This window comes from Rissa tridactyla, chromosome 2 (genome assembly GCF_028500815.1).
Source record: "Rissa tridactyla isolate bRisTri1 chromosome 2, bRisTri1.patW.cur.20221130, whole genome shotgun sequence".
NCBI classification, from domain to species: Eukaryota; Metazoa; Chordata; class Aves; order Charadriiformes; family Laridae; genus Rissa; species Rissa tridactyla.
Window position 1 is genome coordinate 132542653 of NC_071467.1, and position 27098 is coordinate 132569750.

Genomic DNA, 27098 nt, shown 5'->3' on the forward strand with positions numbered 1-27098 from the left:
AACCTAGAGGACTAATTTACTCTTTAACTGATTTTTTACTTCTGATTCAACAACCAAAAAGAGGAAAGGCTGGCATGTACAGTTCCAGCCTTCCATTTACAATAGACGCAAGAAATAATCAAGATCATTTATGATCCAGGTAGGAAGCGTTGCACCATTTCCGTAAAGGTGAGCCTATATCGAGGCTCTGAGAGAACCTTGAGCTGTGGGTTGAGCTGCGTGTGGATGAGCAGCGTGAACGTGGGCTACCACAGCAGCTGTTGGAAACCCAATGTCACGGGCTGTGGAAGGGGAAGCAACCAGTGCTGGGGACGTGGCCCCTGTCTAAAGCCCCGCGAGCACGCTTCATGTAGCAAAGGCATTTGGTTTCTCAGGAAACATCTGCCTGTGAATCACCCTCTGAGCTCCTCGTTCCTTTTTGGGAATACTCGCTCACATGAGGACTCAGGATGGTCATTCTTTGGTTCCAACCATGGTGAACTAAAGTCGACCAGCCTCAGCCAGAGCAGGAACTTGGGCAGAGCAGCTTCTCAGCCACAAAGGGAAGCTCCTGCCCCTGAAGAAGCAGATGGAGATGTGGAGCTGGGGCAGAAGCAACTCCTCAGCTTTCAGCTCCCACAGCTGGCAAGGGGCTGCGAAGGTGGGGAGAGAGCTGCTTCTGGAAAGGGCAACCTGCAGCTGCAGCTGCTGGCCACTTGTCTTCACCTGCTCTCCAGGCTTTCCGGCACAGGCAGACCAAATCCAGCGGTTTCATCATCTTTGGAAATTTTCTGATCTAAGGAACCTGACCTATTTGGCCTCGGTGCTGAGCCCCCGCTGCCTGCGAGGTGAGAGCTGCCATAGTCACTGGTGTGCGTTGGGGGAAGAAATGCCAGGAACGCACGGGATACAGAGGTGGCACAGGGAAGCCCTTGCAGAAAAGACAAGCCTTTCCGCAAAATCCTGGTTAAAAGGAAATTCTCAAGGCTCTAAGCGAAAATTCAGGCCTTCATTTCCTGGAAGCGCTGGAGACTGAATCACATGGGTTCATCTCCAAATTCGTATGCTAAAAGCAACCTTCCAACCTTCTGCCGTAACAAAACACCACTGGTAACAGCGACCTAAGCGTATTATCTTTTTAAATCCGTTCCCACGGTGCAGGAGCGGAATGCCGAGAGAGAGCAGGAGGGGGCAAAGACGAAAACGGAGACCGCCTTCCAGGGCGCGCCAGACCGCTGGCCCGTCGAGAGAGCAGCGGCCTTTGTGCGCGGGGGCGGGCGGGCCGCTCGCTCGCTCCCGCGGCGGCGCGCCCCCGAGACACGCCGTGTGACGCCCCCCCCCCCCCCCACCCACCCCACACCTCCCGCCGTCGGGGCGCGCGCACACCTGTGGGGGCTGCGCATGCGCGTCTGCCCCCGCCCCGCGAAGCTGATCGCAGCCGCGCTCGTTGTCCCGCCGGCGGCGCCCCCTTTGAGACAGGCGGGGCGAGGCGGGCCCCGCCCCCCGCGCGGTGCCGGGCGCAGACGGAGCGAAGGCGCCATTTTGCGCTGCTGCGGGAGACGGTTTGGGAGGCTCTGGCGGGAGGGAGGCGGCAGCGGTGCCGGTAGCGATAGTAGTAACGGTAACAATAATAGCGGTAGCGATCGTGGGTGCAGTTGCTGCTCGGGACTAGCGTCCCCCTTCGCCCAGCCCCGTGGCCAGGACCCTGCCGACATGAGCGACGTGGAGGAGAACAACTTCGAGGGGAGGGTGAGTGGCCGTCCCTCCCCGGGCCGTGCTCAGAGGGGGTGACCTGCCCCGGGGAGGGAGGGTGGAAGGGGGCGCTCCTCGTCCTCCGTCCCGGCGGGGTGGGGGCAGCGCAGCTTGTCTCTAAAATGGCTTCTTCAGGCGCCAGAGTCTTGACTGGGCCGTGGGCGACTCGCCTCCCTCCTCTCCCTCTCCTTTTTTTTTGCCGAGCCGGCGCTGAGGGACTGCCCCAGCACGGAGTCTTACTCCTCACGCTTCCGTCTCCCATCGCGTCTCTCCGCCCCATCCCCTTCCATCGGATTGCGGGCCCTGAGCTCTGGTGCTGTGGGTTCGCTTCCACACTGCTAGCGCAGGCTTTTTCTTTAAGCGCGGGGTTTCGAGCGCTGCTGTGGCCCGGTGCTTCTCCCCGCTTATCTCTTTATTTTCTTTCCATCCCGTGATCCCGAGCCGTCCTGTTGTCCCGGCCCTCTGTTGTCTGCCGGGTCTGGGCTTCGGGGTCCTTGCCCTCCCCCGTCCCCCCCCGCCGCGGGCAGTGCCGCTCTCCCGGCCGCGGCTGGCGGAGCGCGGCGCCGCGCGGTGTAGCCCGGGCCTCCGCCCGCGTAAAGGAGGAGGGACCGGGTCCTTTTGTGAGAGGTGCCCTGCCTCTCCTGGCTACAGGCCCGCCAACGGGGGTCTTTTTTGGGCCATAGCTTCTGCAGCCATCGGGGAGGTATGGCCTTCGTTGTTAAACCGTTGAAACTCATTGATCAGGCAGCTGAAGACTTTTCTTCTCTGAACAAGCTGCTGTGGCTTTGTAACCTTGTTAGGCCTGTTTCTCTTTTTCTCTCTGATTGCTGCGGTTTTTCATGTACACATATGACTAGTCCCTTCCATTTTCAATGTTGTTTTTTTTTCTTAGTGATGATCACGGCAAGCAGGAAGCTGCTTGAAACAGGAATGAAATGTGTTCTTTGTCATCACTCCATCGCTATTTACTTTTTTAAATTTTGCAGAGATTTTTTTTTTGTTGTTGTTCACTCCTTAAGAGGTGCTTTAGAGGAACGTCCAAGCATCCTTTTGGTGACTTTCTCTGATGAACCAGCAACAGCAGCTTTGCAGTTATATAGGCTTACTGCCTGTGGAAGCAAGCAATGAAATATTAGGAGAGTGGTGTCATATTCCAATGATTATTTTTACACCAATATTATTATACTTTTGTAGTGTTAGTAAAAAAAAAATACTTCCCTAGGCTGAGAGTGCTGTACCTGTCTGTGGAGTGACTGCTGCTGGTTCCTCAGGTGAGGTAAACAAAATCTGTTCCTGTGTTGATTGCTTGGACAAAGATGACTATGTAGCTAAGCTCTTTTCAGCTAAGTAGACTTATCTCTGAAGGGAAACCAATGAAGTCTAAGCAAGCTGGGCGACAAGTATGCTTTGTTAATTTTTTAAAATTTTTACTTCAGTCTCTCATTTTACAGTAAGGTCTTTTAAAAATTATTTCCTTGTCTGTATGCCCACTGTTGTTTATTGTTAGGAAATATTTACGTTAGATTCATCCACAGAACATTTGTAGTAGGTTCCTTGGTGGATCTGTTGTTCATGTTACAAAGCTGATATAGGTGTGTGGTTTCAGTATTTTTGCATGCCTTCTGCAGTATAACAGTAAAATAATGTTTTGAGAGTATTTGAAATCTGAAAAGTCCTACGTAGCAGTTTCTGTGACTGCTACTTCTCAGTTGACTTGTTCTTTGTTTTGTGGTGGAAAATTTACCTGTTGGAAAGAGTTGCTGACCATGTTGAGTCTTCATTTGGAAAACTTCTTTTCTCTCCCTAATACTTGAATTTCTCAATCAATCTAGCATGTGGCAGTGTCTTGTCTACTGATGGTTTTTTTATAACTAATCATAATGGCAGGTACTTGAATCATTCATAGTTTTGGGGTTTTTGTTCTACTAATGGAGAACATTCGTAAGCAGTTCTTTTTTCTTCGGTAATACTTTTTTTTGTTGTTGGCGCTACTAAAATACTTGAAATAAGAAATTATATTTCAGGATATAACATTTTGTGTGTCACTTTCACTGAAAGTGCTCACAGGCATAAAATAAAGCATGTTAAATTTGGGGCTTTAGTCTGCCATTCCCAATTGGATGGAACTCTTGGTTCTTGGTGCTTCAGTTTGCTATATGCAGGCACGTGGAACTGAGAGAGTATGGCATAAGTTTTCAATGTGAGAAAAAACTGCAGAAACTGGAAGAAAGTTTGTAAAGAACATGCTTCGCACAAATAAGTATACTGAGTACCCTTTCAGTTCCCCTCTTCCCCTCCCCCTCGCCCCCAGTTTAAATACTAAATAGTGTGATGTGCTTCTAAAAAACTAAATGCCAAAGGAATAAGGGAGTTTTAAGTTCAGTTTAGGGCCTTTTATATTCTATCCCTGTTGATGCATATTGTCCCAAAAGCACTTCAGTGAAAGTTCTTGCAAGTAGTGATGAAGTCCAATACCAAGATGAAGGTGCTTATTGATAGGTATGAAGTTTTGTCTTAGAGAGATTAATTAGAAAGTGTCTTCCTGTTTTGCTGCTTATTTTGTGAAGAAAAAATGTTCATACATAAATAATGATAATTTGGTTAAATTTTTTAGTTTTCCTGCGATATGGTCAGGAATTTTACTTTTTAAAAAAAAGCTTATTTTTATCCGCATTTACATACTGCCTGTGTATATGTTTTGCCTCTAATTTATTATTTTAAAATTATAATGTTAATTTGGACAGGAAATTTAGAATAATTTTGGAACTAACTTTCCAATGAGATTGCATAATCTGTACTATTTAAAAACTTGCATTTCTAAAATGTTGAGTAAAATCACTGTAGAGTTGTTTGGGTTTTCTTAATTATGGAGCTCACTCATTTCTTTATTTATTTATATTTTTTTTTTCAAATGCAAATGTTACTCAAATACGCTCAGAATAATTAACATCTGCTCTGGTTTTGTATTATTTTGTTTCAACTTAAGCAAGTTCTGTATTAAGAATGTGGCTGGTTGAACAGAAGAAATCCCCCCTGCAAGCATGGTGGTTTAATTGAAAGAAATTGACAGAAGAATTAGAAATATAGTGGATGTGCTAGAGCTAAGTTTATGGACATTAAGAAGAGAAAAAAAGATTTTTAAGTCATGCTTCTTATTCAGTGACTTGAATTTTGGAAAAGTCATAGGATTTTGTCACCATTGAATGTTCTTTGTGAGCAGGTTAGACAAATGATGCTTTTTTATCTTTTGTTGCTGTCGGGTGACGGGCAACGTTTACTTCCTTTCCTATATGTTCAGTTATTTTTAATAACAGATTGTTCATTTGGTACACATTCTGTCATGCAAATTTATTAAAACATTTCCCAGAACAGTGAACAAGCTGGAGTCTGAACAAACCTGTACTGTAGAAGCTACACTTGAAACTTTGATCAATTATTTTTTTGAGCTTATGATGATGTTTAATCTCTGTAATCTTTAAATTTTAGTAGTTTTGTACCAATATTAGTGTGGTATTTGTCTAAATAGATAAAACTTTATATCTGTTTAGATACATAGAACTGCAGATTGGTTGTCTTCCTTCATTCTAATGTGATGCCTCTTCCTGCTCTCAGCAAATCTCATAGTGATCTCTAGCAAAGCACTTCAAGAAATACATCATTTTGCATGTGAGCCATCTTATTGAAGGAAGTGTGCATAGTGCATACATATGCAAGTGGCTTTTGGATTAGACTAACTATCAATGTGTCTTGTTTTTGCTTCATGAAGCTTTTCAGATAATTTCTTTGGCTAAAAATAAATAAATAATGGGGGGGAAGTCTGTGTAGCTATTGCATTCGACTCCTTCTGCAGTGGCAATCTGCCACCTCTGTGGAAAGGAAGGGACATTGCTTTCCATACCTATTGAAATATAGGCATGACAGTATGCGCGGGCATTCTGTGTTCGCTTGGAGAGTGCTGTGGTCACCCGGTGTTGGAACAGAGACTTTTTCTTGAAGTAATTTTTTTTTTTTTTTTTTAAATCAAGCTTAATAAATTCAACCATGTCAGCTGGGAAGACTCCTCTTTCTGAAAACAAATGCCGTTTCCTATCTTCCATATGTGATAAAGGAGTGACTACAGAACCCTTCTTGAAGAGGCATCTTTTCAAGCCTCAATGAGAAGATTAACTTAAAATTTCAAAAAGTTTATTGCTGAAGTTGTTTCTTCCTTTTGTTTCTTTTTTTTCCTTTTAATTGGAGCAGTATCATTGAGAAATGCATAAAGTTTGCTGATGTTGGTAACTTAAAATAGACTTGTCTTCAAGATAGCACAACTTACGAGTTGCTTTTTATATAGAAGCTTATTATGTATACTAATGAAATATTTATAGAAGAACAGCTAATTCAGGGGTCAGTTTTATTTTTAGTACAGAGTGACAGAACATAATATAAAGCAAAAATTACTTAACTTTTTCAGGGAGTTTCCAGGGAAGTTGGTAGATTCCTGTCAAAACAGTGGTTAAATTGTAATCTTGTCCTTTCTCATAAATGAGGTGTCACTAAATTGTCAGTTTTGTCCAGTAGGTAGGCTGCTGTTAATTTTCTGGTTTTTTTCTCAATTGTTTATGTTTTTCTGTCCCCTTACAAAGTTGGAGTTAATTTATTTTTTGAGTTTGGGCAGGAGTTTTAAGCAGAATTTTTGTAAAGCCAGAACTACCATTTTGCTGACTTAATTATATTGCTAGGCTACTTGTCACCCTGTTGAGTCCCCCCTGTGTGTTATAGGTGTTTCTTCTTAACAAGGTTAAATGAATTTCAACTAAAATTTCAGGGTGATTTAATTTTTTTTCCCCGTTTCAATTCCCATGTTTTGCTATAGAAAGCCTAATCTAAGCTTATTCAGGTCTTCAGGTCTTTTTATTTAGCGTCTCACTTTAAATTTTGATGGCCTTTCTGATATACTCTGAAATGGTAAGCTGTGAGATGAGATAAGGCATGACAGAAGTCCAGGACAGAAGAGTGGTAAAAAAGAAAGAACAACTTTGTCTTTCCCCTCCCTCCCCCCACCATGTTCTTCATCATGATTCATGATATCATGCTATCATTCCACCCATGATAGGTGGAATACTGAAAGAATCCTTCTTAAAGACTTCTGCAATTCTACTTTGCATAGAAGTGTTTTGGATGCTTTCAAAATAGTAATTATATTGGAAAGTAGCATTTCTTCTGAAGGATGCAATGAAGATAAACAGTAGATAGAACTTTTATCAGTTGTACCAGTGTGGATGAAATGCATTGACGTGACTGACACTTGCTGAGCTGGATCGTCTAAAGTTGTTGATAGTTATTCAGTGACTGGGTTTGTGATCTAAGTTAATTGGGGGGGTAGGGGGGACGGAGATATCCTTTCCATACCACTTTGTTTTGTGTTATTCCTTCTGGGAAGAGAGAAGGTAGAAAGGATAAAAAATACTCCTCGATGCTCTCTTTAAGTGCTTCTAGCTGTGCCTCTTCTTATCCATAGTGTCAGTAAACGAAGCTGCAGTCTTTAGATTTTGTGTTCAGCTGCAATAATTTCTTTGGCTCCAAGTTCCACTTCTTGGTTAATCATTAATCCCATTTTTCCGGCACATACTTGAGGAAGCCACCGCATCTTATTCAATGAAGTACGCCATTGTGATTGAGATTTGTTTTTTTTGTTTTGTTTTTTTTTGTTTTGTTTTTTTAAGGTGGGTTTTCTGGTGTGTTTTTGTTTCATTGTTTTGCAGGGTTTTTTTGTGGGTTTTTTTTTGTTTTTTTTTGTTTTGTTTTGCTGTGGGGAGTAGTGTTATGGATGGATGTAGCATTTGTTTTAAAGTGAAGTCTGACCTGAAGAATATTAGGGAGTTAGCTGACTGTCTCTTCCTACAGCCTGTAGTGACAGCGGATCTAGATGGTTTGACATGGTCGCAGTGAGTATCGGCCTGTAAGTTTGTAAGGGTGAAAGTAGTGACTGGACAGTTGCATAGTAAAGCAAAAAGTATTGAAATACATGATGTTTTGTAAGACAGTTGTGGGATGAGAAACTAAGGTTAAGAAATGCGGTCCTATTAGTGCGCCTTAAATGACTGGGGATCTTCAGAACAGAAAGATAAGAAAATGTTGAGGATCCACAGAGAAATTTTAGTCTTTTCCCTCTTAAGGAGTAGTTAAATTAAATTCTGTGATAATGATGGAGCTAAGATCAGAATGCCTAGATTGCTTAAAGACTAGTACAGAATTGAGAGATTTTAATGCTTTGGATAATAGAGGTGTTTATTTTCTCTTGTTAAAGATGATGTACCAAGAAAGAATATTAACAATTTTTCTCATTTATGTTGCAGAATGGATATAAATTGTTTATGCAGAACAATTGGGTCTGTCTGTGATATTAGCAAGCTGTATCTTAGTCTATATTGCCTTATAGTAGGAAGTACAGGAGGAAAATTCTTCAAAATCTCCCTTTGTGACTCGTTGAAGCTCTGAAGGCCTTAATCCCTGCCTGTAGTCTTGCTGATAAAAATCTTACTAGGTACTTTTTCAGTGTCATCCATAAGTCCTTGAACTCTTGCAGATTATTGTGATTCCCTTAGTCTCTCCTTTTGAAGCACTGTAGGAGATATAACTAGGTGATCTATGTTGCATCAGAAGATGAGATGTAATTGCCTGCCAATGACAGACGCAGTATGCAACTGCTAACAGGTAATCTTTCTTTAGCTGCAGTTTATGTCTACAGTTACTTTGTTTGAGGAAGTTCAAAATTTGTAAGAACTTACGCTGTCACCTTTGTCATTCCAATTTTGAAGTGTGTGTTTGTGATTGCAGCCCCTAAACGGCTTAAACAGATAGTTCCAAAAGGACCTACGTGAAATGATGTAACGTTGTCTTTTGGCAACTTAATAGATTCCTTGTGATAACTGATACTATTAGAAACTCTGAGGGTGGTGTCATAAGATACTTCAGTTGAATAGATAAGGACACTAAGTTAACTTTGACATTGTATGGGGGTGATTGGGTCCTTCGTATTTTTGGCACCTCCCAGCACTTTTGCATTGTGCAGTATCTGGTTTTTGTTTGTTTTGTTCGAGTTTCTGAAGTTCTTGTTCAAGAATTCATATTTCAAATGCAAAAAGCATGGACAACACAGTATCTTCATGAAGGGAGTAACTGAGGAGGGTGAATTCTTCGTCTTTTATTGAAGGATGTTTACTGAAGGATGTTTTCTAAATCTGAATGATGTCACGTTAAATGTTTTTCTGTAGTGCTGATCACTTTTACTAGGGAGGGAAGTGAGAATAATTCCCAGAGAAAGTGGTAACTGTTGCAGGGGATGAAGTGTAAAGGGTAGAATTAAGGAGGCTATCAAACAATGAAGAGTACAAAAATAGAGGTGAGGTAATTAAAAAGCATGTTAGAGGCTCTAAAAGGAAATGTATTTTTTTTTTATAGTGAACAGTGAATTTCAAGTGTAAAAATAAAGACACCAAATAAAATTTGGTAATATTTAAGTGTACGTACATCCCTTTATTTCAGTGACAGTCAGGTAGCTGTATCAGCAGATAGCCAGCTTAGTAAGGGTAACCTGTAATGTAGACCTGATTATATGATCCATGTGTCACAGCCAAGCTTCGAATTTGGCCTTCATTGATAAGTTTGACAGGCCTATCATCCCAATAGGTGATACTCTCTATGTGTTCCTTGTCCTTTTTGTTGAGGTAAAGGCAAAAGGCAGTGTAGCTGTAATGCTTGTTAGTAAAGTGCCTCTCAGGTTCCATTTCCAGTGGAATTATTGCCTTGAAATGTGAGGACAGCATCCTTTGAAAAGAACTACAGTCCAAAGTACTGAAGAATTTAACTGCAAAAGAAAATGCAAATCTGGTCATAGGTGGAGTAAGAAATAAATTCAGAAAAACATTGTGAGGACAGGCAGGATGAGAAGTGACGCAAATCAAAATATAACGCTTACGGGAGGGGAACTTGCTATGCATTTTTTCGTTAAGAATGTTGCACATTTTTTGTGAAGTTACAGATGTATATAGCATACTATTCTGTAGGGGTTTTTTTATATATCTGAGCTCCCTAGAAATGCTGCTCTTTGTTTGCTTGTTTTCCTAGTTTTTCTTGTGTGCATTATGAAACAAAAACCTCTCCTGACTTTTATTGGATTGCTTTAAACTGCCCTATTATACATCTTGTTTTATATGGATTAAGTTGTATGTAAGGAAAACAGGATAACAATGAGGAAGAAAAAATAGGAAGAAAAATAACTTGTCTTGCGTGTATCTATATGCATGTATTATGTGAGTAAGTATGTGCATAGATAGATTTTTGACTGGAATTCTTTGGCCATTCTGTTGAACTGAGAGTGTCTTAGTAATAATGTGTAGAAGTAGAATTTGGGATATTCAATATTGAGAAGTGCATAGTTATTACTTGGGGGGGGGAATCACAGTTATTGGTATCAGTACTTTAATATATTTGTGCTAATTAGTTTTTAGTGTATCTATCTTATCAAAAAAAATCTGAAAGGGGAGGAGGGTAGCTTTGAAAAACACAGTAAAACACTGAGAACTCAGTAAGCTCATTGTTAGAACGTAGACACTTATACAGTTTTAAAGATTTTTTTTTTTTAAAAAAAAAGTTGTTTTATAAAATAGTTTCTTGCACTTTACCTGCTGGCTTTTCAATTTGGTAGATAACATCTGAACTCCAGCAGAGTTTTATAATCCCCACGTGCTTAAATATACTAAATGTTCTTTTTCCATTAAGGTTAATGTTCGTGAAGAAATTGAAGAGTTTTTTCCAAGAATGTGGAAGATAAATCAAGATAAAAGAAGGCTAATGAAAAGTATTAAAGATCAGAAAATTAAAATTGAATGGGGGAAAAAATTGAACAGAAGATTGGTCAGATAGAAGCACTTGAATGTTTTTTTAAGGCTATAATGAATTGTTTGAATTGGGGAAGAATACACGAAGTATGAAAAATGAAAAACTCAATGAAGAATGAAGAAAAGTAGAAAGCAAGAGTGAAGTAGAATTAAAAGAATCTGGAAGAATGAATGGGTCCTAGGTTAAGTAAATGTATGGTTTATGTTCCAGTGTCTGTATGATCAAGTTGTAGATGAATTTGCATGATTACTTAGTTAATAGAGAATTGGTGATCTGGTTCAAGCAGGGACCTATTCGAGGAAAGCATACAATATTAACAGTGGGTTAGCAAAATGAAATTTGTTTTGGAGGGTATTGCCTAACCATTTGTTTTTCAGGAGCAATCAATATAATAGAATTACTGTACTTATAAATGTTAGGAGTTAGGCATTTATACAACCAATACCATTTTTAATACTGTCTTTTTTGTTAGGAGTCTCGCTCCCAGTCAAAATCTCCAGCTGGGAGTCCTGCTCGTGTAAAATCGGAGAGCAGGTCAGGATCTCGCAGTCCATCAAGGGCTTCCAAACATTCGGAATCGCACTCTAGGTCAAGATCAAAATCAAGGTATGTCCAGGAAGTTATTCATGCTAATTCAGTGTTACTGCTTATGCCTGTTCTTTTGGTACATCGATGAGCTGTCTTTTCCCCTTGTTATAAAAAATTATAAACCTTCTGGGGTGTATTAACAGGACTGTGTTATTTTGCACATTAGGGGTTATATAGGTGGACAAAGTTGGGGAAAGATTCCATGAGTAGTGAAGCACGGTTATGATCAGAGAAAGTAATATAAATAGAAGTAGTAATGTAGAAACCACAACTAAAATTTGTAGGTTTATCTCTTCTAGAGAAGAGGAGGGGGTTTGCATCTCAATTCTGTAAAAGCTTATGCTTCTTTCCCCAAAAATCTTTTTTGGGGAACTCCTGTGTGGACCCCTTTTTGGGGGGTGGCACTGGGGAGAAAAGTCAAGTAAGAACTGCAGCAAACGTAGTCTGTTGTTAGATAATAGGAGTAAGCTCTGTAGCTGTTGCAAATGTTGTAAGACACCACTTGGGGAGGTTCTTGATATTCCTTCGTTGGAGACTTTAAAAACAAAATCCAAAAACTACGGCTTAAATTGGGCGTGGATAGCTTCTTGACTTACAGGAGCTTTAAGATTTAAATTAATTTTTTGATGCTGCACATGTCCTCCTCCGTGTGTCTGTGCACCGAGGCAGAATTTTACAGTTCTCAGTTGTGAGAGAGCTTGCTCAGAGTAGAGGAGGAATGTCTGGTTTTTTTTTTTTCTTTAACATGTCATAAATATTACTTGGCTTATACTGCCTATCTTCTCTCTTTCCTTTTACCATCATACTGGTGAAAATGGGGAAAGCTACCGAATTCTGCTTTAATCAACAAAGAGAGAGATGAGAAAACAGCATTTGTAGCTCTGGAGGGGGAAGAGGAATTGCATAGTATTATGTTGTTCCTCCTCCCCAGTTCTTGGGAGAGATCAGTAATCTGTCTTCTCTATTTATACGCTTTATACCAGGGCAGCCAAAAAAGACTTACTGTGCTCTGAATTCCCAAAGTTCAGCCTAATGTTATAGCTTCTCTTCTTGCAGTGAGCCAGATATCTCTTTAGCCAGATAACTAACAGCCTGTTGTTATGATATAATGCCCATATAAAATTATGCAATTTTGATGAAATGATGCCTGTTTAAAACGGAGCTTATTGTTGGCTAGATGTCTGCAAAGAAATGCTTGAGGAGTTAATCAGGGTTTTTTTTGATTTTGAATAATTTTCAAGCCTAAGTGAGCTTCGTTTGTAGATACTGCGGCACTGTAGTGCTGCTAGATCTTTCAATTTTTCAGCCAAGATAGTATTTTATAGTGTGGCATGTCTGGTTTCTGTGTCATTGTGCAAGTGGTAGTTTCATGTGTAGCCAAGCTGATATAAGTTTAAACTTTCAACTTCCTGAAAACTGTCATGAATGTAATCCTCATTGTATGCCAGAAGCACTCTAACAAAGTTAAAAATCTACGAAGCAGGTTATTAGAGATCTGCACAATCTTTAGATGTGTAAAGTAGAAGAAACTTAACTGTTTTAACTGTAGAGAGCCTCTTAAAAAAAGATTTTTCTCTAGGAAATGTAAGGCTTACAATTCAATACATGATGTGCATATGGCCTAACTAAAAGCTTTCTCTTTGTTGAAGATCCAGGTCCAGAAGACATTCGCACAGACGTTACACTCGTTCCAGGTCCCATTCCCATTCTCATTCCCATAGGAGACGTTCTCGAAGCAGATCGTACACGCCAGAATACCGTCGTCGAAGGAGCCGTAGTCATTCTCCAATGTCCAACAGGAGAAGGCACACTGGCAGCAGAGTATGTCATATTCATCAAGGCTGAGTATCAACAAAAAATTGCCTGCGTCAACTGCCTACATCAGTGTAGTCCAGGTTACCTGCAGGCTGAATTTGACCTACTGTCTTTTCACTGGAGGATATGGCAGTTGCCGGGGGGGAGGCAGCAATCTCTGCCCTTACAGCTGGACACTTCATTCTTGGGCCCGCAACTGGCAGGGCAGTTGTAGAAATTAATTGAAAACGATAGCACTGTAAGTCAGTATGTGCAGATGGGGTGACATCTTCTGCTTCCCTCTGCTCTAAAAGTTGAACCCTTCTGATTTGCTTTTTGTTGCAGTTCCAAGTATATTTACCCTCCACAAAACCGAGACCTTTTCTGTGCATGCTTGCAACCTGACAGTATTGATAAGATTGACTAGAGGAGCCAAAGAATAAAATTATCATGTGTTTATTTGCTTACAACATACAGCATGTTATGTTTGAATTTTGCTTGTGATTTCATACCTCTGAATAATTAATTGGGTTTAACTGGAAGAAATAAACCCATGTGTTATTAGCTAATACGTGATCTTAATAGACTAGGAAAATTTACAGTTATGAAAAGGATCAGTAAGCCTCTCAAAATGTAAATTAGAAGTATCTCTGTATGGACAGGAGGGAAGTATAGGTATACCAACCAAGATCTAAGATACTAATCTGTCATTTGAGAGATTTCTCCCAGTGGCCTTCCTTCTAGTCCATTTCAGTGCCTTAGCTTCTGCTTCCACAGCGCTTCAGGCTGATAGGAGACACAGTCTGCCTCTTCCTTGGGGAGGACGAGGGTACTTTTCTAATCCTTTTAGTTTTAAACTGGTTTAGTTTCTCTGAATTTTTCACTAAACTGGTCAAAAAGAGTATAGTTTTTTTGCAGGCTTACCTTGGTGAAGCAGCTCACCGGGACCAGATAATAACCAGTGTGAGGGAGAAGACAAGAGTGCGTGGAAAAGGGCAAGACTACAGCAATGCTAATGTACAGTGGCTAAAGCTGTTGTGAAGCAACGTTCATAGTCATGCTTTTTGTGGATTTTTGCCAGTGTGTAATCATGATGTAAATATGAATCTAATGTCTTTGAAAAATTGGCAGGAATAACAACTTCAGAAGGGTTAGCAGATTTTCTGGTGAAAGATGAGTGAATCCACTTTACTACTTTAGAAATATTAGAACGTTTTGCTCTGTGAAGAAGTCTTTTTGCCTTGAAATGACTTTGTGAAACACAAAACTTGTTTTCACAGTGAATTTCAGTCTGATTCTAAGGAGTAGTTCTAATAGTGTCAAAATGAAACTCAAATCAACCAGATTTTAATCCACTAAATAACAAGGTCCTAAAGACACCAGGAAAATTGGTAACAATTTTGCCGCTTCTGATCTTCTTGAGAGAACTTGCATACTGTGTTGTATAAAAGCTGTCTTTTAGCCTTCCCCAGTCAGTTTAGTCCTTCCAGTGGTGATATGGCTCTCACTTGTTGCTTAGGGCGCACAGACTTATTCTCCATACTTCTCCTGCCACAGAAAAGGTAGTAGTGTAAAGGGGATGTAAGAAAAGGACAATACTAATATGTACCGTGTGGATGGACTTGTCCAAACAATTATTTAAAAGACAGATTTCATTAGACTCACTAGAGTTACAGTAATAAAAGGAGTATAGCTGTTAATGCCACTGGATTATCAGATAGGTTTAGTTTTTATTCCATATTTCAATCTAAACCTGTATAATTAAAACTTTCAAATTACAAACTGCCAGGTTTTTTTGTGCTCTTCAACTATAATGAGGAATGGTAGAAGATTCATGTCTTAAAACAAAAGTTTGAACTTTGTCAAATGGAAAGAAAGACATTTCAAATATATGAGTAGTTTGGACATCTTATTTTCACAATGGATTCCTCAACAAAAGCTCTGAAAAGAACATGACAGAAGATCTAAACCTGTTTGTTCTTTGAATCAGGCTGCCCTTGAAAGGCAAGCTCTGAGGCATAAATTACTGTGCATCACCAGTGGCTTTAAAAATCTGAAACTGAAATACAAATTTGTGTCAACTTCCAGTTACTATTTTAGCAGAAACATTTAATCCCTGTGCCTGTTACTGCATGTAGTATAACAGGTGCCAGAAGCTTCACTGAAAAAATGTTAATTTTGATCAAAATAGTTCTTGCAGTGGAATTGGCATTAGATTAACTCTCTGTAATGTAGAGAAACTTTAAACCTAATAGAGAAGTTGTACAATTTCATGTTTGACTTCATTTAATTGAAGTGAAATGTATTAAGCAGATCTGTATCCCACATCACGTTAAAGAATCAAGAGTCTTGCCCTAGAAAAGTGTGCATTACTTTTGGATTACAGTTTCGCAGAACTGGTCTTCAGCATTTGTTACTGTCTAGCTGAAAGAAGCTGGTGACTTTCATCCATTTTACAAGTGCACAAAGATAAACTTCCAAATACAAATACTGACTTTCAGTATTGTTTTATAGGAAAAGTTGGAGGAGGAAGTTTTGATAGAAGCTAAATTTTATAGTTCAATTGTCTGTGCTTAGGGGCTCAAATGTATTTAGTGTGTGCAACTGGAGGCAATGTGCGTGCTCGAGTACCAGTGGTGACCATGCAGAAAGGCTGAAGGTGGGAATTGAGGCTGGCTGACCTGTTCTTAGCACAGACTTGTATGTCATGTCTGCAGCTTGTTGGTGATTCCAGTGTGAAATACTAACAAAATAGGTTCCTGTTATTCTATAGCTTTTCTGTACTCAGAATGCTTAATTTTTATCAACTGAGTTTTTCACCAACATGAGAAGTTTGTCTTTGTCTGTTTTCTAAAATAAAAACAAAGTAGTTGCTTTCTGAAACTATCTTACGATTGGAATGATGACTGTTGAAGTATTAAGCTATGTAATAAACTGTGTTTAGTTTTCAGATTAGAATTTTTAATTATTGATAAATTTTGATATGAGAATGTGTAACTTGTTTTTTATAAACTTAATTGGAGTTGAACATTTGTCTTACCAGGCTAATCCAGATCCTAATACATGTCTTGGAGTGTTTGGTCTCAGTTTATATACTACTGAGAGAGATTTGCGTGAAGTCTTTTCCCGATATGGACCTTTGACTGGTGTCAATGTTGTTTATGATCAACGGACTGGACGATCAAGAGGATTTGCTTTCGTTTATTTTGAGAGAATTGATGATTCTAAAGAGGTAAATTCATACTTTACTACGTTTAACAGGTTTGCTCTTTGTGCATTTTCTTCATGAATAATCTCTGGGGAGAAAAAAAACCTAAAGTGTCTTTTGAGTGCATATTCACTAGCAGGTTCTCACAGTGAGATTAATTTAAAATATTTTGGTTGAACAACATGGCACTTTTAATTGGATGAAACATTTTAATTCAGTGTTCAGGTGCTTGGGAAAATTTTGAGTATGAGCTGTCTGTATTGAGCACTACCGAGCATTGTGCTTTGATTTTAGTCCGTTACTTCAAAATGAAAGCAAGCATTTAGACAGACATAGAAGCCTCCTAGTATTCTTGGTATATTTTGAAAGTTAATTTTTCAAAGTAGTTTCCTGCATGTGTCAAAATTCTGAAGATTCTCTTTACTTTCCATTTTCTTCTCTAAAAGCATGTAATTTGAAAAGTAGAGGGTTTTGTCTTGATTTGTGCCTTTGCTATTTATACAGATAGCTGTTTACAGCTCGACTGAGTTGGTAGTATAATTGATCTGTAAGGAAAGAATTAAAGAATATGAGCAGCAGCCTGTATTATGGTTTACCACAGTAAGCAGTACTTATTTTAACCTGCGTAAGGAATCCTGTGAGCTTTACTACATTTACTGAAATTTGTAGATGAAATTGCTGTTAAAAGTAAAGACACATCCTTTTAAAAAAAAAAAAAATCTTTAAGCCTTCACCGTGGGGTTATCGCTTTCTTTTGGGCACACTGAGTCACAAACTTCAAGCATCTTGTTTATGGACTAATAGTCTTGGGCAGATGTTTCAGATTTGCTGTTTGATTCTGTTTACATCAGGTAAGTATATTCATAACGCTTGGATATGGCTCTTCTCACTTAGGACTGAAGGGAGGGGGGGTGACAGCTGTGGAACCTACTATCAGTAGCTGAAAAATGAAAACTGATGCTATTTGATATTTTAATGAGAAAAAATGTTTCATGGGTGAGTTGGTTGGACTAGACTCAGTTCTGATCTTTGCTTTATTTCTGGTATGATGCAGCAGAGTCAGTTTATGGGAAGAGTGGGGTTTGTAGATGTATACATGTGTGGTTGTTGCAGGTTATAGGCGTAACTAAAAAGACACAAAACTTCGTTTACTGTCCCTTCTCTTGTTTTCTCACTATCACTTTGACAGATTGCGAGAGGAGTTAATGGAGTGGATAGCTGTAAATCCATCTTTAGTTGCCTGCTGTCTTCTAACTTTTAGGTTTTTATTTCTTTGCATCTTTAAAAATCCGTGGGATTTTGAAAATGTGACTGTTTTGTAGAACATAAGGTCAAAAATACTTGCACAGTATTTCTTGTCACATTCATGTCTATTTTACAACTTCATACATCTTTAGAAGTAGGAGGCTTTCTTAGTTGCTATAAGCAATGGTCATGCATGACACCATGTATTTCTTAAAATGTTCCGTGTAAATAGCATGAAGTAATTTGTTTAGTATAAAGCTGTTTTGGCAGATACTACAAAACTGGAATGCAAAGAAAAAAAAAAATGGGATATTACTTGCAGACAGAAATACAGAAATAAAGATAGCACCTTAAGCAGGAACTTAAATAATTGGGAATGTAATTAAACCCATTTTTTTCCTCCCCAACGGGCTGGTGCATGAAGAAGGGAAAAGGATGCAAAACCTACCAACACTAGGAATTTACATAACTGAAATACTTTGGCAAAGAGGACAGGAGAAAAACTTGTTTGTCTTGATTTCATGGGCCTTGAGGACAGATTTGAAGATGGCAATAAGTGGCAGCTAGTGTAGAAAAAGGAGATACAGCTATAAATGTGAAACTTTGACAGGCCCTGTAGGAGAACACTGAAGGACATGAAGTAATTCTGTGTGTGGAAGATAGATCAAATCTGAAAAGTTGAGTGTGCATAAAAGCAATGACACTTACATTACTTTTGTTCTGAGTAAATAACTTTCCTATTAAACCAAAAAAAACCCCCCAACCCCCCCCCCCCCCCCCAAAAAAAAAACCAAGGAGAAAACAAACAAAAAAAGCCCTCAAAACCTCAATACCCTAAGCTTCTGAATAAAGAGAATATAAAACTCTAGGTGAGATGTTGAACTAAATTGCGGCCCTCTTAAAGCAGTCAGATGGATTAAATACATTTAGAACTCTACCAAAAAAATGAGAATTTCCCATTATCTTCACTGTTGTCCTTCCAAGAGAGGTAACACTGAGAAGCCTCTCAGCTGACATGCTCTCAAATGCTGTTAATATTAAAATTCAACACCAAATGAAATGTATTTACATTTAAGCTTCTGTAACTTGGTTTAAGTTAGGTCAGTATCAGTATTGTGTGGATTCTGTTGCAGATGAAATCCTTCAGGATCTCTGTCATCACTGGTTACCATTCTTACAAATTGGATCAGTTATTGAGCTCATTAAAATATTCCTGTGTGTCAAGATTCTGAAACCAAGCGATGCAATGTTTCTAGCTCCTTATGGTGGTAAAGGTGTTCTGAATTGTCAGCAGGCTCAATGCTGTGGAAGTCCATAGACAATGTAAAATAGCAGATTTTTTTAAAGGTGATACTTTGCAGTGTCCTAAAAATAATAAAGGGGCAGTAGTAAAGTTTCCTTTTAAGCTGTTTTAGGCTTTCAGAACTTCAGATTGATTATGACACCATATCAGCCTTGTCGTTAGCTGTTTATGATCATCTTGGTTATGAAAAGGAGCAGAGATTTAGCTGTTGATAACTACTAGGTAGAACAGCTAGCTCATCACAGTAGCTTCAGTTGTTCCACCTTAACATCTTTTTGGTGTGCTTGTTCAAGACCTGTTTGAAAAGCTCATATATTATCTACCTTTTTCTAGAGGAAAGGGTATTCTCTTATGGGCGTGGTGGTTTTAATTTTTTGCGACATTATGTTGGGGTTTTTTACCAAAAAAAAAAACCAGACTTTTCTAAGTAATATTTGGCATTGCATTTTTGCCTTGTGTGTTGCAGTGTCTTGTCTTATGTTGGCCACCCTTCTGCTAAGTCTTTAGAACCATGTGTAACATTATGCAAAGGGCAAGATCTATAAATATCTGTTGAAGACCTGTTTTACAAGATTAGAGTTCGTTCTTGTATATTTCTCCGTATTGTCAATGCTGGCACTGAGCCAGTGTTGTAATACTGTGGTTTTGCAATATTTTTGCTAAATTGTAGAGGATATTCACCAGCCCATCACATTGGGAATTTCTTCCTGTGTTCAGAAGAACACAAACCTTTATGTACAGGATAAGAGAAAAACAAAAGGTGGGGGGACTGATTATCTTGGAGTTAACAATAAATTGACAGGATTATTTGAGTAAGAAGTGTTGGCTGTTCTAGGGAGATGATTCTTACTACAGTTACCAGGGATTTCATAGGCCAATGTGCAGCTCTTCAGTAACTCAGAATATGAAGTATTAGTTGTTGCTTAAAGTGAGGCTACTGTGAATGTACTCTGTTTCTGTAGCAAGAACTCCCCTGAGAAGCATTAGCTACAACAGCTGTTGGCAGTACGGAATTTTCTGTTTTCTAATGCTAATTATATGCTCTTTATAGTAGTGACCATCTTTCAGACAGTTTTCTGAAATAGTATTCATTAGCAATCATGACAAACTTTATACAGGCAAACTGAACTATTAACATAATTCAGTTGCCAAAAACTGGAATAACAACAGGGTTTTTCATTTTAATTTGCAAGGCGTTTAATCTCTGGTGCAAGCAGACCAGCTTAGAAGCATCATTATTGACCAAAACTTCTCCCATAGCTTGTTGAAGAAATGTTTTAAGTATTGTTTGTGGTATCAAACAGGACCCATGATAAAACAGAAAAGAACACAAGAAAGTCTCAAATGTTTGGAATTACAAGTTACTGACTTCTGGAGACTCTGAAATACCATGAAATTGCTAGTACTGGCAGAAACATATCCAGTTATTCATTCTGGTTCTCTAAAATCCTGTATTTCTTGATTTGGAAACTTTTTAAAGTATGCTTTAAAGAGAATACATTTAATCAATACATGTTTAAACTCAGAAATTTGTATATTAAACATATCACTTACAATATTCGAATAATTTTTTAAAAAACAAAATCTTGAACTAGAGAATATAAATTGACTCTTGTTCAAAGGTGAAATGGAAACTTGAATTCAACTTGACACACTGCAGTAAGTGTGAAAAGCTGGGTTTCTTAATTTATTTTTTCATCCCCTTGGATTTCTTACTTTTTTTTTCAGAATGTTCTTTCAGATGTCTTCATTAAATCTAGACCTGAACTACTGATATCAGTATACTGGGGGGTGGGGGGGTGGGAAGGTAATTATGTCTTTCATCCCATGCTGTACCTGTGATACAGTGGAGATGATGTTTTTATGGGTGCCAGTAAGGACAATTTGGGAAGGACTTGAGGTAAAAAACAAACAAGAAACCAAAAAAAAACTCAGTGGAAAGTGTCTTATATGCTTATTTTTAAATCATGAAAATAGCGTTTTCAAAACGAGTCCCAACGTAAATTGCTCACATTCAGCTGTTCAAGTGTATTCAGTCGGTACTTCACTAATTTCGTGGTGATGTCATGTTATTGAAGTAATTCAAAGCAGCTAGGTGCAGTTGAATTGAAGGCTTGATGATTTTTTGTACAATACAAATGGTATATTGAACTCCGTAGTAGAAATGTAAAGTGACTGACATCAGCTCTGCCAGGTCAAGTTCTCTTCCCTCCTTCCTTCCTCCCCACACCCTTTCCCCAGTGACCACAGTGCAGATTGGAAAGATTTCCCACATTGTTTCCTTGTCCAGCCTGCTCTTTGTGGCATTATCCAGACTGAAAGATTGTTTAATTTCTTTCGAATGAATTATTGATTGCTTAACTACTAGCAGTCACCTGTGTAAGTTTGTGCATGCAATTAAAAGTTCGCTATTTCCAAATTTATTTTACTCTACCTAAATGCTAATACATGTAGAGAACACCATATAGTGTAGTAAATAGAATTGTTTTGAGCCACTGGAGGCCGTGATCCTGTAGTTTGGGAACTGCTTATTTTATCAAACCACCACCTTACAGATAATAATTTGTAGGAGTTTTGCTATTACAGATAGACTGCTGCACAGTGAAAACTGTAATCTAAGATTGAATTCTTGCCTGTGTCGTTCCCCATCCCCATTCTCTCTTTTCTGACTGCAAACATACAGATATGTATTCTGGCCTACAAAGTCACTTTTTCCTTAAAATTTGCAACCAAAACTAATAGTGCATGTTTATAGGAATCCTGTTCGCTTCCTTGCTTACTGTCATCTTGTGAAAGCCATGCAAGTCTATTAACAACATTGAGATATTTGGAAGAAAATACAGGTTGAAATGAAAATGGACTGTTGACAGTTAAAGGCTCCTGAGAGTGTATTGTGTGTCTTAAACCCCAACGTAATTTGATTTTTCTCTTCAAAATGTTTCATTTGATGGTCTGGAAAATACACTTTTAAACAGTATTTGAGAATGTCTTCTGCATTGTTAGAGTGAATGTGCAATTTTTTTCCCTTTGGCATTTAAATGCTCCTAACACAGCATTCATGCATACCCCAAAACAGCAAGAAAAGCAAACTGAAAATTGTTTTGAATGTGACATTCTAGTCTAATAAAACTGTAAATTCCAAAATTTTTTATAAACTGTTTGAACTTTTAAAGAAAACACAAAAATGCCAGTAATTAGAATTACTAATATGTGTTTACAGCCTTTGTACAAAATAAGCACTGTTGTATCACTTGTTTGAAACCAGGCTTCCAAGTAGGACTTTTGTCATATTGCAGCAGTCGTTAACTGATAATGTCAAATTAAGTCCTTTGTTTCAAAGACTTGAGATGCGCACATTAAGAACGATGCATAGAATTTGAAAACCTCTTTGGAAGGAATTTCCAGTTACTAGTGACTGAATGTGAGTGATACTATCAATTATTGTTGGATTTATAATGGCTTATTGTAGGTTTTGGCTTTTCTGCATTTGGGGGATGCAATCAGAACTGTAGAAGGCTTTGCTATGTCTGTATATCTATGAAAGATTGTTACTATTTTAATTTCTTTAGTTGGCAGTTATTGCTGACAGCTGTTGAAAGCTAAGAAAATTAAAGTTTTCATATTGGGTAGGTCATTAGATGTTGTGACCAGGATGTCTGAGATTCATGCAGACTGGTAACTATGAACTTTTATCTACTGAAGTGTAACCCTTGGTACTTCCAAAACAATCAATCAAGTCTTCTTAAAATTAAGAATTCATCTTGCTGATATGTTCCTCTTCTCTGCTGCTCCCAATCTCAAAGAAATCTTCCTCTTAAGGGGGTGTTTGTTCTTTTAACTGGGACGCATGTACCAGATGTTCTGGATTTGAGGTGGCTTCTTGTCAGCTAAACCTGTTACTCTGCAAGTTGTTGACTGGGCATAAAAATGCCATGAAGCAGAAAATTCCGTACCTTTCGCAACACCTTGTACACTGCTACATTTCCATTTTTCATGATGAAGCTAATTTTTCAGCCAGCTATTTGCAGCCTTCGTTTTTGGGTTTGTGCACACATACATTCCTAGGATGTGTGCACAGATTTATTTTCATTTAGATCATCCTTTGGGAACAGGACATTAGAAAGAAAGAAAGAAAAAGAAAATTCTCAAGGCTATGAAACTTAAAGCCTAAGGATCATGTTTTGTTCACAAAACCTACTTTAGTGTATGTTGGAGGACTTGAAATGCTCTTTGATTATGGCTTGCAGTTAGCTAAATGTAATTTTATTTTTGTATGGGAACAGAACTCACTAGGTGGCGATATAGCATAGATATAAACACCATTATAAGAACACAAACTAAGTGTAGTAAAATAGTGATAATTCAGCCGCCCAGTTTGGGAACATCAGTTAGTTAAATCATATGTCAGGTTTTTGTTTCCTCCTCTATAACTTATCTGTTAATTCAATAAGGTTCCTGTTAGAGGGCTGCAATAAAAGTTATATTTCTGAATAGTTGTTTGTTTCGTTATTTGAAAAAAGAAGAGAAAAAAATGCTTTGGTTAGAGGCTCCTTCATGTGTTGAGGCTGTGTATTGTTGCTCACAATTTAATAACAGCAAAGCGGTTGTGTTCTTTAACTCAAGATTTTAACAGTGTCTCTTCTCCACAGATGAAAAATGAAAATAATGTATTTTGGGCTAAATTCTGTGCTTAGTGTCACGAATTAGGTGGTGTGTACTAGTATTTCAGAGATCCTAGAGCAGCTGATGAAAGGATCAAAAACAATTTAATAATTTTATTTTAATGCAAATTTTAATAGCATTTAAGTCTAGCATTAGCTGTTTGTTAAATTCTTAAGGTTGTGTTTTTGTGTGGTGTTTTTTTTAAAGTTACTGTTGCATGAATATAATTCTCAAAAGTACGCTGTGCTCCTTTGAAAAACTATTTTCATGATTTTGAGTTTGTGAAAGGCCATTGTATTGATTCTCAAAGACCAGAGAAGCTGGGGCTGGAACACCCAGTGAGCGCGTGCAGGGGCTGCGGGCGGGTCTGAAGGCACAGGCTTCTCCAGCACAGACTGTTAGCGTATCGCTTTAGCGAGCTGCTATTGTGAGAGTGAGTGGGGAGGAAGGTTGTAATTAGGTATCCATGTAGGCTGAACCCGCCATTTTACTAAGCTCTGCTGGAGTAGGTCCTTGTAAGGGAGATGGCAGGAGGCTGGGAGAGCATGAAATGGCAGCCGACTAGCAGTAATCCGGCCATATGCACCCTACAGGAAGCCACTGTTTTGCACAGCTTTTGTATCCGCCCGTCCCCTCTGGGTCAGAGGCAGCAGTAGGAAAGATGCACTTTTCAGAAAAAGCTCTTTTGACTTTCAGGTTACCTTTCTGATGGGTAGAAGATGAAAGTCTAGGGAAAGCGACTGTGTTGGTGGTTAGCACCGTGCTCTCTTAACAAGGGATTGCGTGTCACATTTCTCCGGCACCCCAGTGCAGTCCTGTAACACTGCCGGCAAAGGGGCCAGGGACGGAGAGGAGCCATTCGCCACAGTGGGGCACTAGTAACCAGTCTAAATAAAACAAGTTCAGGGCTTGTTTTTCTGATGGAAAATAATGTGATTTGTACATAGCCTTCCATAGTTACCAGTAGGTTGCAGGTTTCACATCCCTATTCCTGGTCTCTCCTGCAGGCAATGGAGCATGCAAACGGCATGGAGCTGGATGGCAGGAGGATTCGGGTGGATTACTCAATCACCAAGAGAGCACATACACCCACCCCAGGCATCTATATGGGCAGGCCAACACAGTAAGGAGTTCACTCATTTCCTATAATGTGACTAAAATTGATTTAAACTGAATGTTTGGAGTCTGGTTGAAAAAATAGAGCTACAGATACTTTTTTTTTTATTATTTTAGTGTTATACCAATTGTATTTTATCACAAAGTTAATTTAAAGAACGTTTTACTGTGGTTCACCTATACTTTTAAATCCTACTGTAGTTTATTGTATCTTTATGTATAAAAAAATACTGAACCGGTTATTTAAAAAAAAAAATATATCTCCAGCACAGTCAGTTAATGCACCCTTAACTTACTGAAATACTAAGGTGCCCATTTGCCTTTGATTTTGATGGGAATTAAGCTTAAATCCCTGGTGGGCTTTCTGGGTTTTTTTGGTGGTGCTTTTCTTTAAATGTTTCATTGTTAGGTTGTTTCATGGCATAGTCTCAAGTGTCTGATTTACAAGAACACTTACAAAAAACTTTTAAGTAAGTTAAATCAGGATGAAAAGTAGATACCTGAAATGATTTTTTTTTTTTTTTTAATAGCAGTGGAGGAGGTGGTGGCGGTGGAGCAGGTCGTCGCCGTGACTCATATTATGATAGGGGGTATGACAGAGGATATGACAGATACGAAGAATATGATTACAGATACAGGTACGTAATTTTTATTTTATTTCTGTAGAACAGTGGATTTGTTGGAAAAACTGAAAGGTGACAAAAAATGTTACTCAGTTTGTAGCAAGATTCTGCATACATGCTTGCTGTGTCTTAGAGCCTCATTACATTGGGGTTTGTGGTATTAAAGTAGTAATCTTCAGTGTTAATGTAATTCGGTTTTACAGTAAACAGTTGCGCAACGGGTTCATTTTGCTACCTGAAGGAGGTAGAATATGTGCCATATGAATTTAGTGGACAGATAGAAAGGCAACTCGTTTTTCCACGCTGTATATAGAACCAGGGACAGCTGACATGCAGTGCTGTTTAAAAAGGGGTTATTTGTAGATGGGATTTTTAATGCTTGACATTTCATAACCATCTCGCTGTTCTGAAAGTTATCTAATTTCAGAGAATGTTGTTCAACATGAATTGTAGTCATCTGTAGAAGCACCTCATGTGTTTGCAAGGCTAGTGAGACTTTATTAAATTCTGTGTCTGGGAATATCTTACAGTTTTAAACACATCAAATACAGAAATATAAAAGCATTTGTTAAATAACTGTAAGCCACAGCCAAATAAAGCTGAAATCATTCATGCAGGCCAAGTCTTTCAGTGCTAAGGAAATGGTTCTGTTCTGTAGAAGTGATGTGAATAAGGCTTCTTTCATAATGGATGTTGTTGGGTTTCTTTTTTAATTTCCTTTAAAGGAGACGATCACCATCGCCTTATTATAGTCGATACCGATCACGATCAAGATCCCGTTCCTATAGTCCAAGTAAGTAAATACAAGTGAATAAATAGAATCTGGATGGCTTAAACCTTGTTGTTACTAGTATTAATTGATCAGTGGAAATTCTAAATGTGAAAGCAAAATAGCTGGGCACACTAAAGCTGAGTTGTTCTGTGTACAGTTTATAGTAATTGTGTCGTCTTTTTTTCCAGGGCGCTACTGAAGATCAGAAGAGTTACAGTTGAGGACATGATTTTTAAATACAAAGTTCGGATCTTAGCTTCCCTACTGCTTTCCCTCCCTTCCTTGTTCTCCATCCAGCTCTTTTACAAATCCTTGGTTCATTTAGAATATACATATTTTTCAGTTGAAGTATTCCTGTTTTCCATCCCTCCTTATTGTAATACTCTTAAATATTGTAATTGTTGTAGTTTTTGTGTAGTAAAACATCTTAAGTAAAATGAAATAGAGAACCCAAAGTGCTGATACATTTTGGAAGTCATTCCTATTTTGTTTTTAAAACAATTGGACTCCTGACTAATCAGAAGAGAGGATTGATATTTTTAAAGCTTGCATGTCATATGTAATATACACACTCAGATACTTTAATATAAACCTGCATTTCCAAGTAACTTGTTAATCTTTCTGTTAAAATGTTTACCTATTACTTTGATAAACAAGTAACGACTTTGAGCCTTTTCTGTAATGACAGATTTACTTAGATAGTCATGAACCAGAGGATTATTTTTTTTTTTTGTCAGGTAGTTGCTTTGAGTGTAGACTATTTGAGCTAGAGCAAAATTTGATATTTGACTGACTGGGAAAATAGATCCTTGTACACTCAAAATAAAGGCTGTGTTTTATAGATAAAGTTTCTGGACTGCTACACAGTGGATAACCTTTGAAGATAAACCTAAAAACCCTGGGGTTTTTATTGTACTTGGTTAAATATTTCCCCTTAATTGGTGCAGGACAAAAGATATTTATTGAACGTAGCAATTAGTTATATAATTTGCTGTTCATGTAAACAACAACAAAACCCAACAACATTTTGGTATTGCAATAATGATAAAGCAAGTTTTGTTTCCAGGCTTTTTTTGGAGTTTTGCAAGTACGGATGGAAAAACCTACAATTACATGTAAACCTCTTTTTTTTTTTTTTCCCCCCCTCAATAAAAGTTAATTCCACTGAAA

General features: G+C 38.5%; 1 protein-coding gene across 6 annotated transcripts; it reads left to right on the forward strand.

Annotated features, from left to right (window-relative positions):
• Positions 1-1469: 1469 nt before the first annotated feature.
• Positions 1470-27098, forward strand: TRA2A (transformer 2 alpha homolog). 6 transcript variants are annotated; one of them, XM_054190415.1, is made up of 9 exons: positions 1470-1728; positions 11090-11223; positions 12927-13026; positions 13918-14016; positions 16043-16231; positions 24425-24540; positions 25064-25171; positions 25882-25949; positions 26117-27098. In XM_054190415.1, the coding sequence occupies exons 1-9, from the start codon at positions 1693-1695 to the stop codon at positions 26125-26127; spliced, it is 861 nt and encodes a 286-aa protein (XP_054046390.1). In that variant the 5' UTR covers positions 1470-1692; the 3' UTR covers positions 26128-27098. The 6 variants fall into 6 exon arrangements, with proteins under 6 accessions (XP_054046390.1, XP_054046388.1, XP_054046387.1 ...); XM_054190413.1 differs by having other exon boundaries at positions 1471-1728; positions 12855-13026; positions 25067-25171; XM_054190412.1 differs by having other exon boundaries at positions 1472-1728; positions 12855-13026.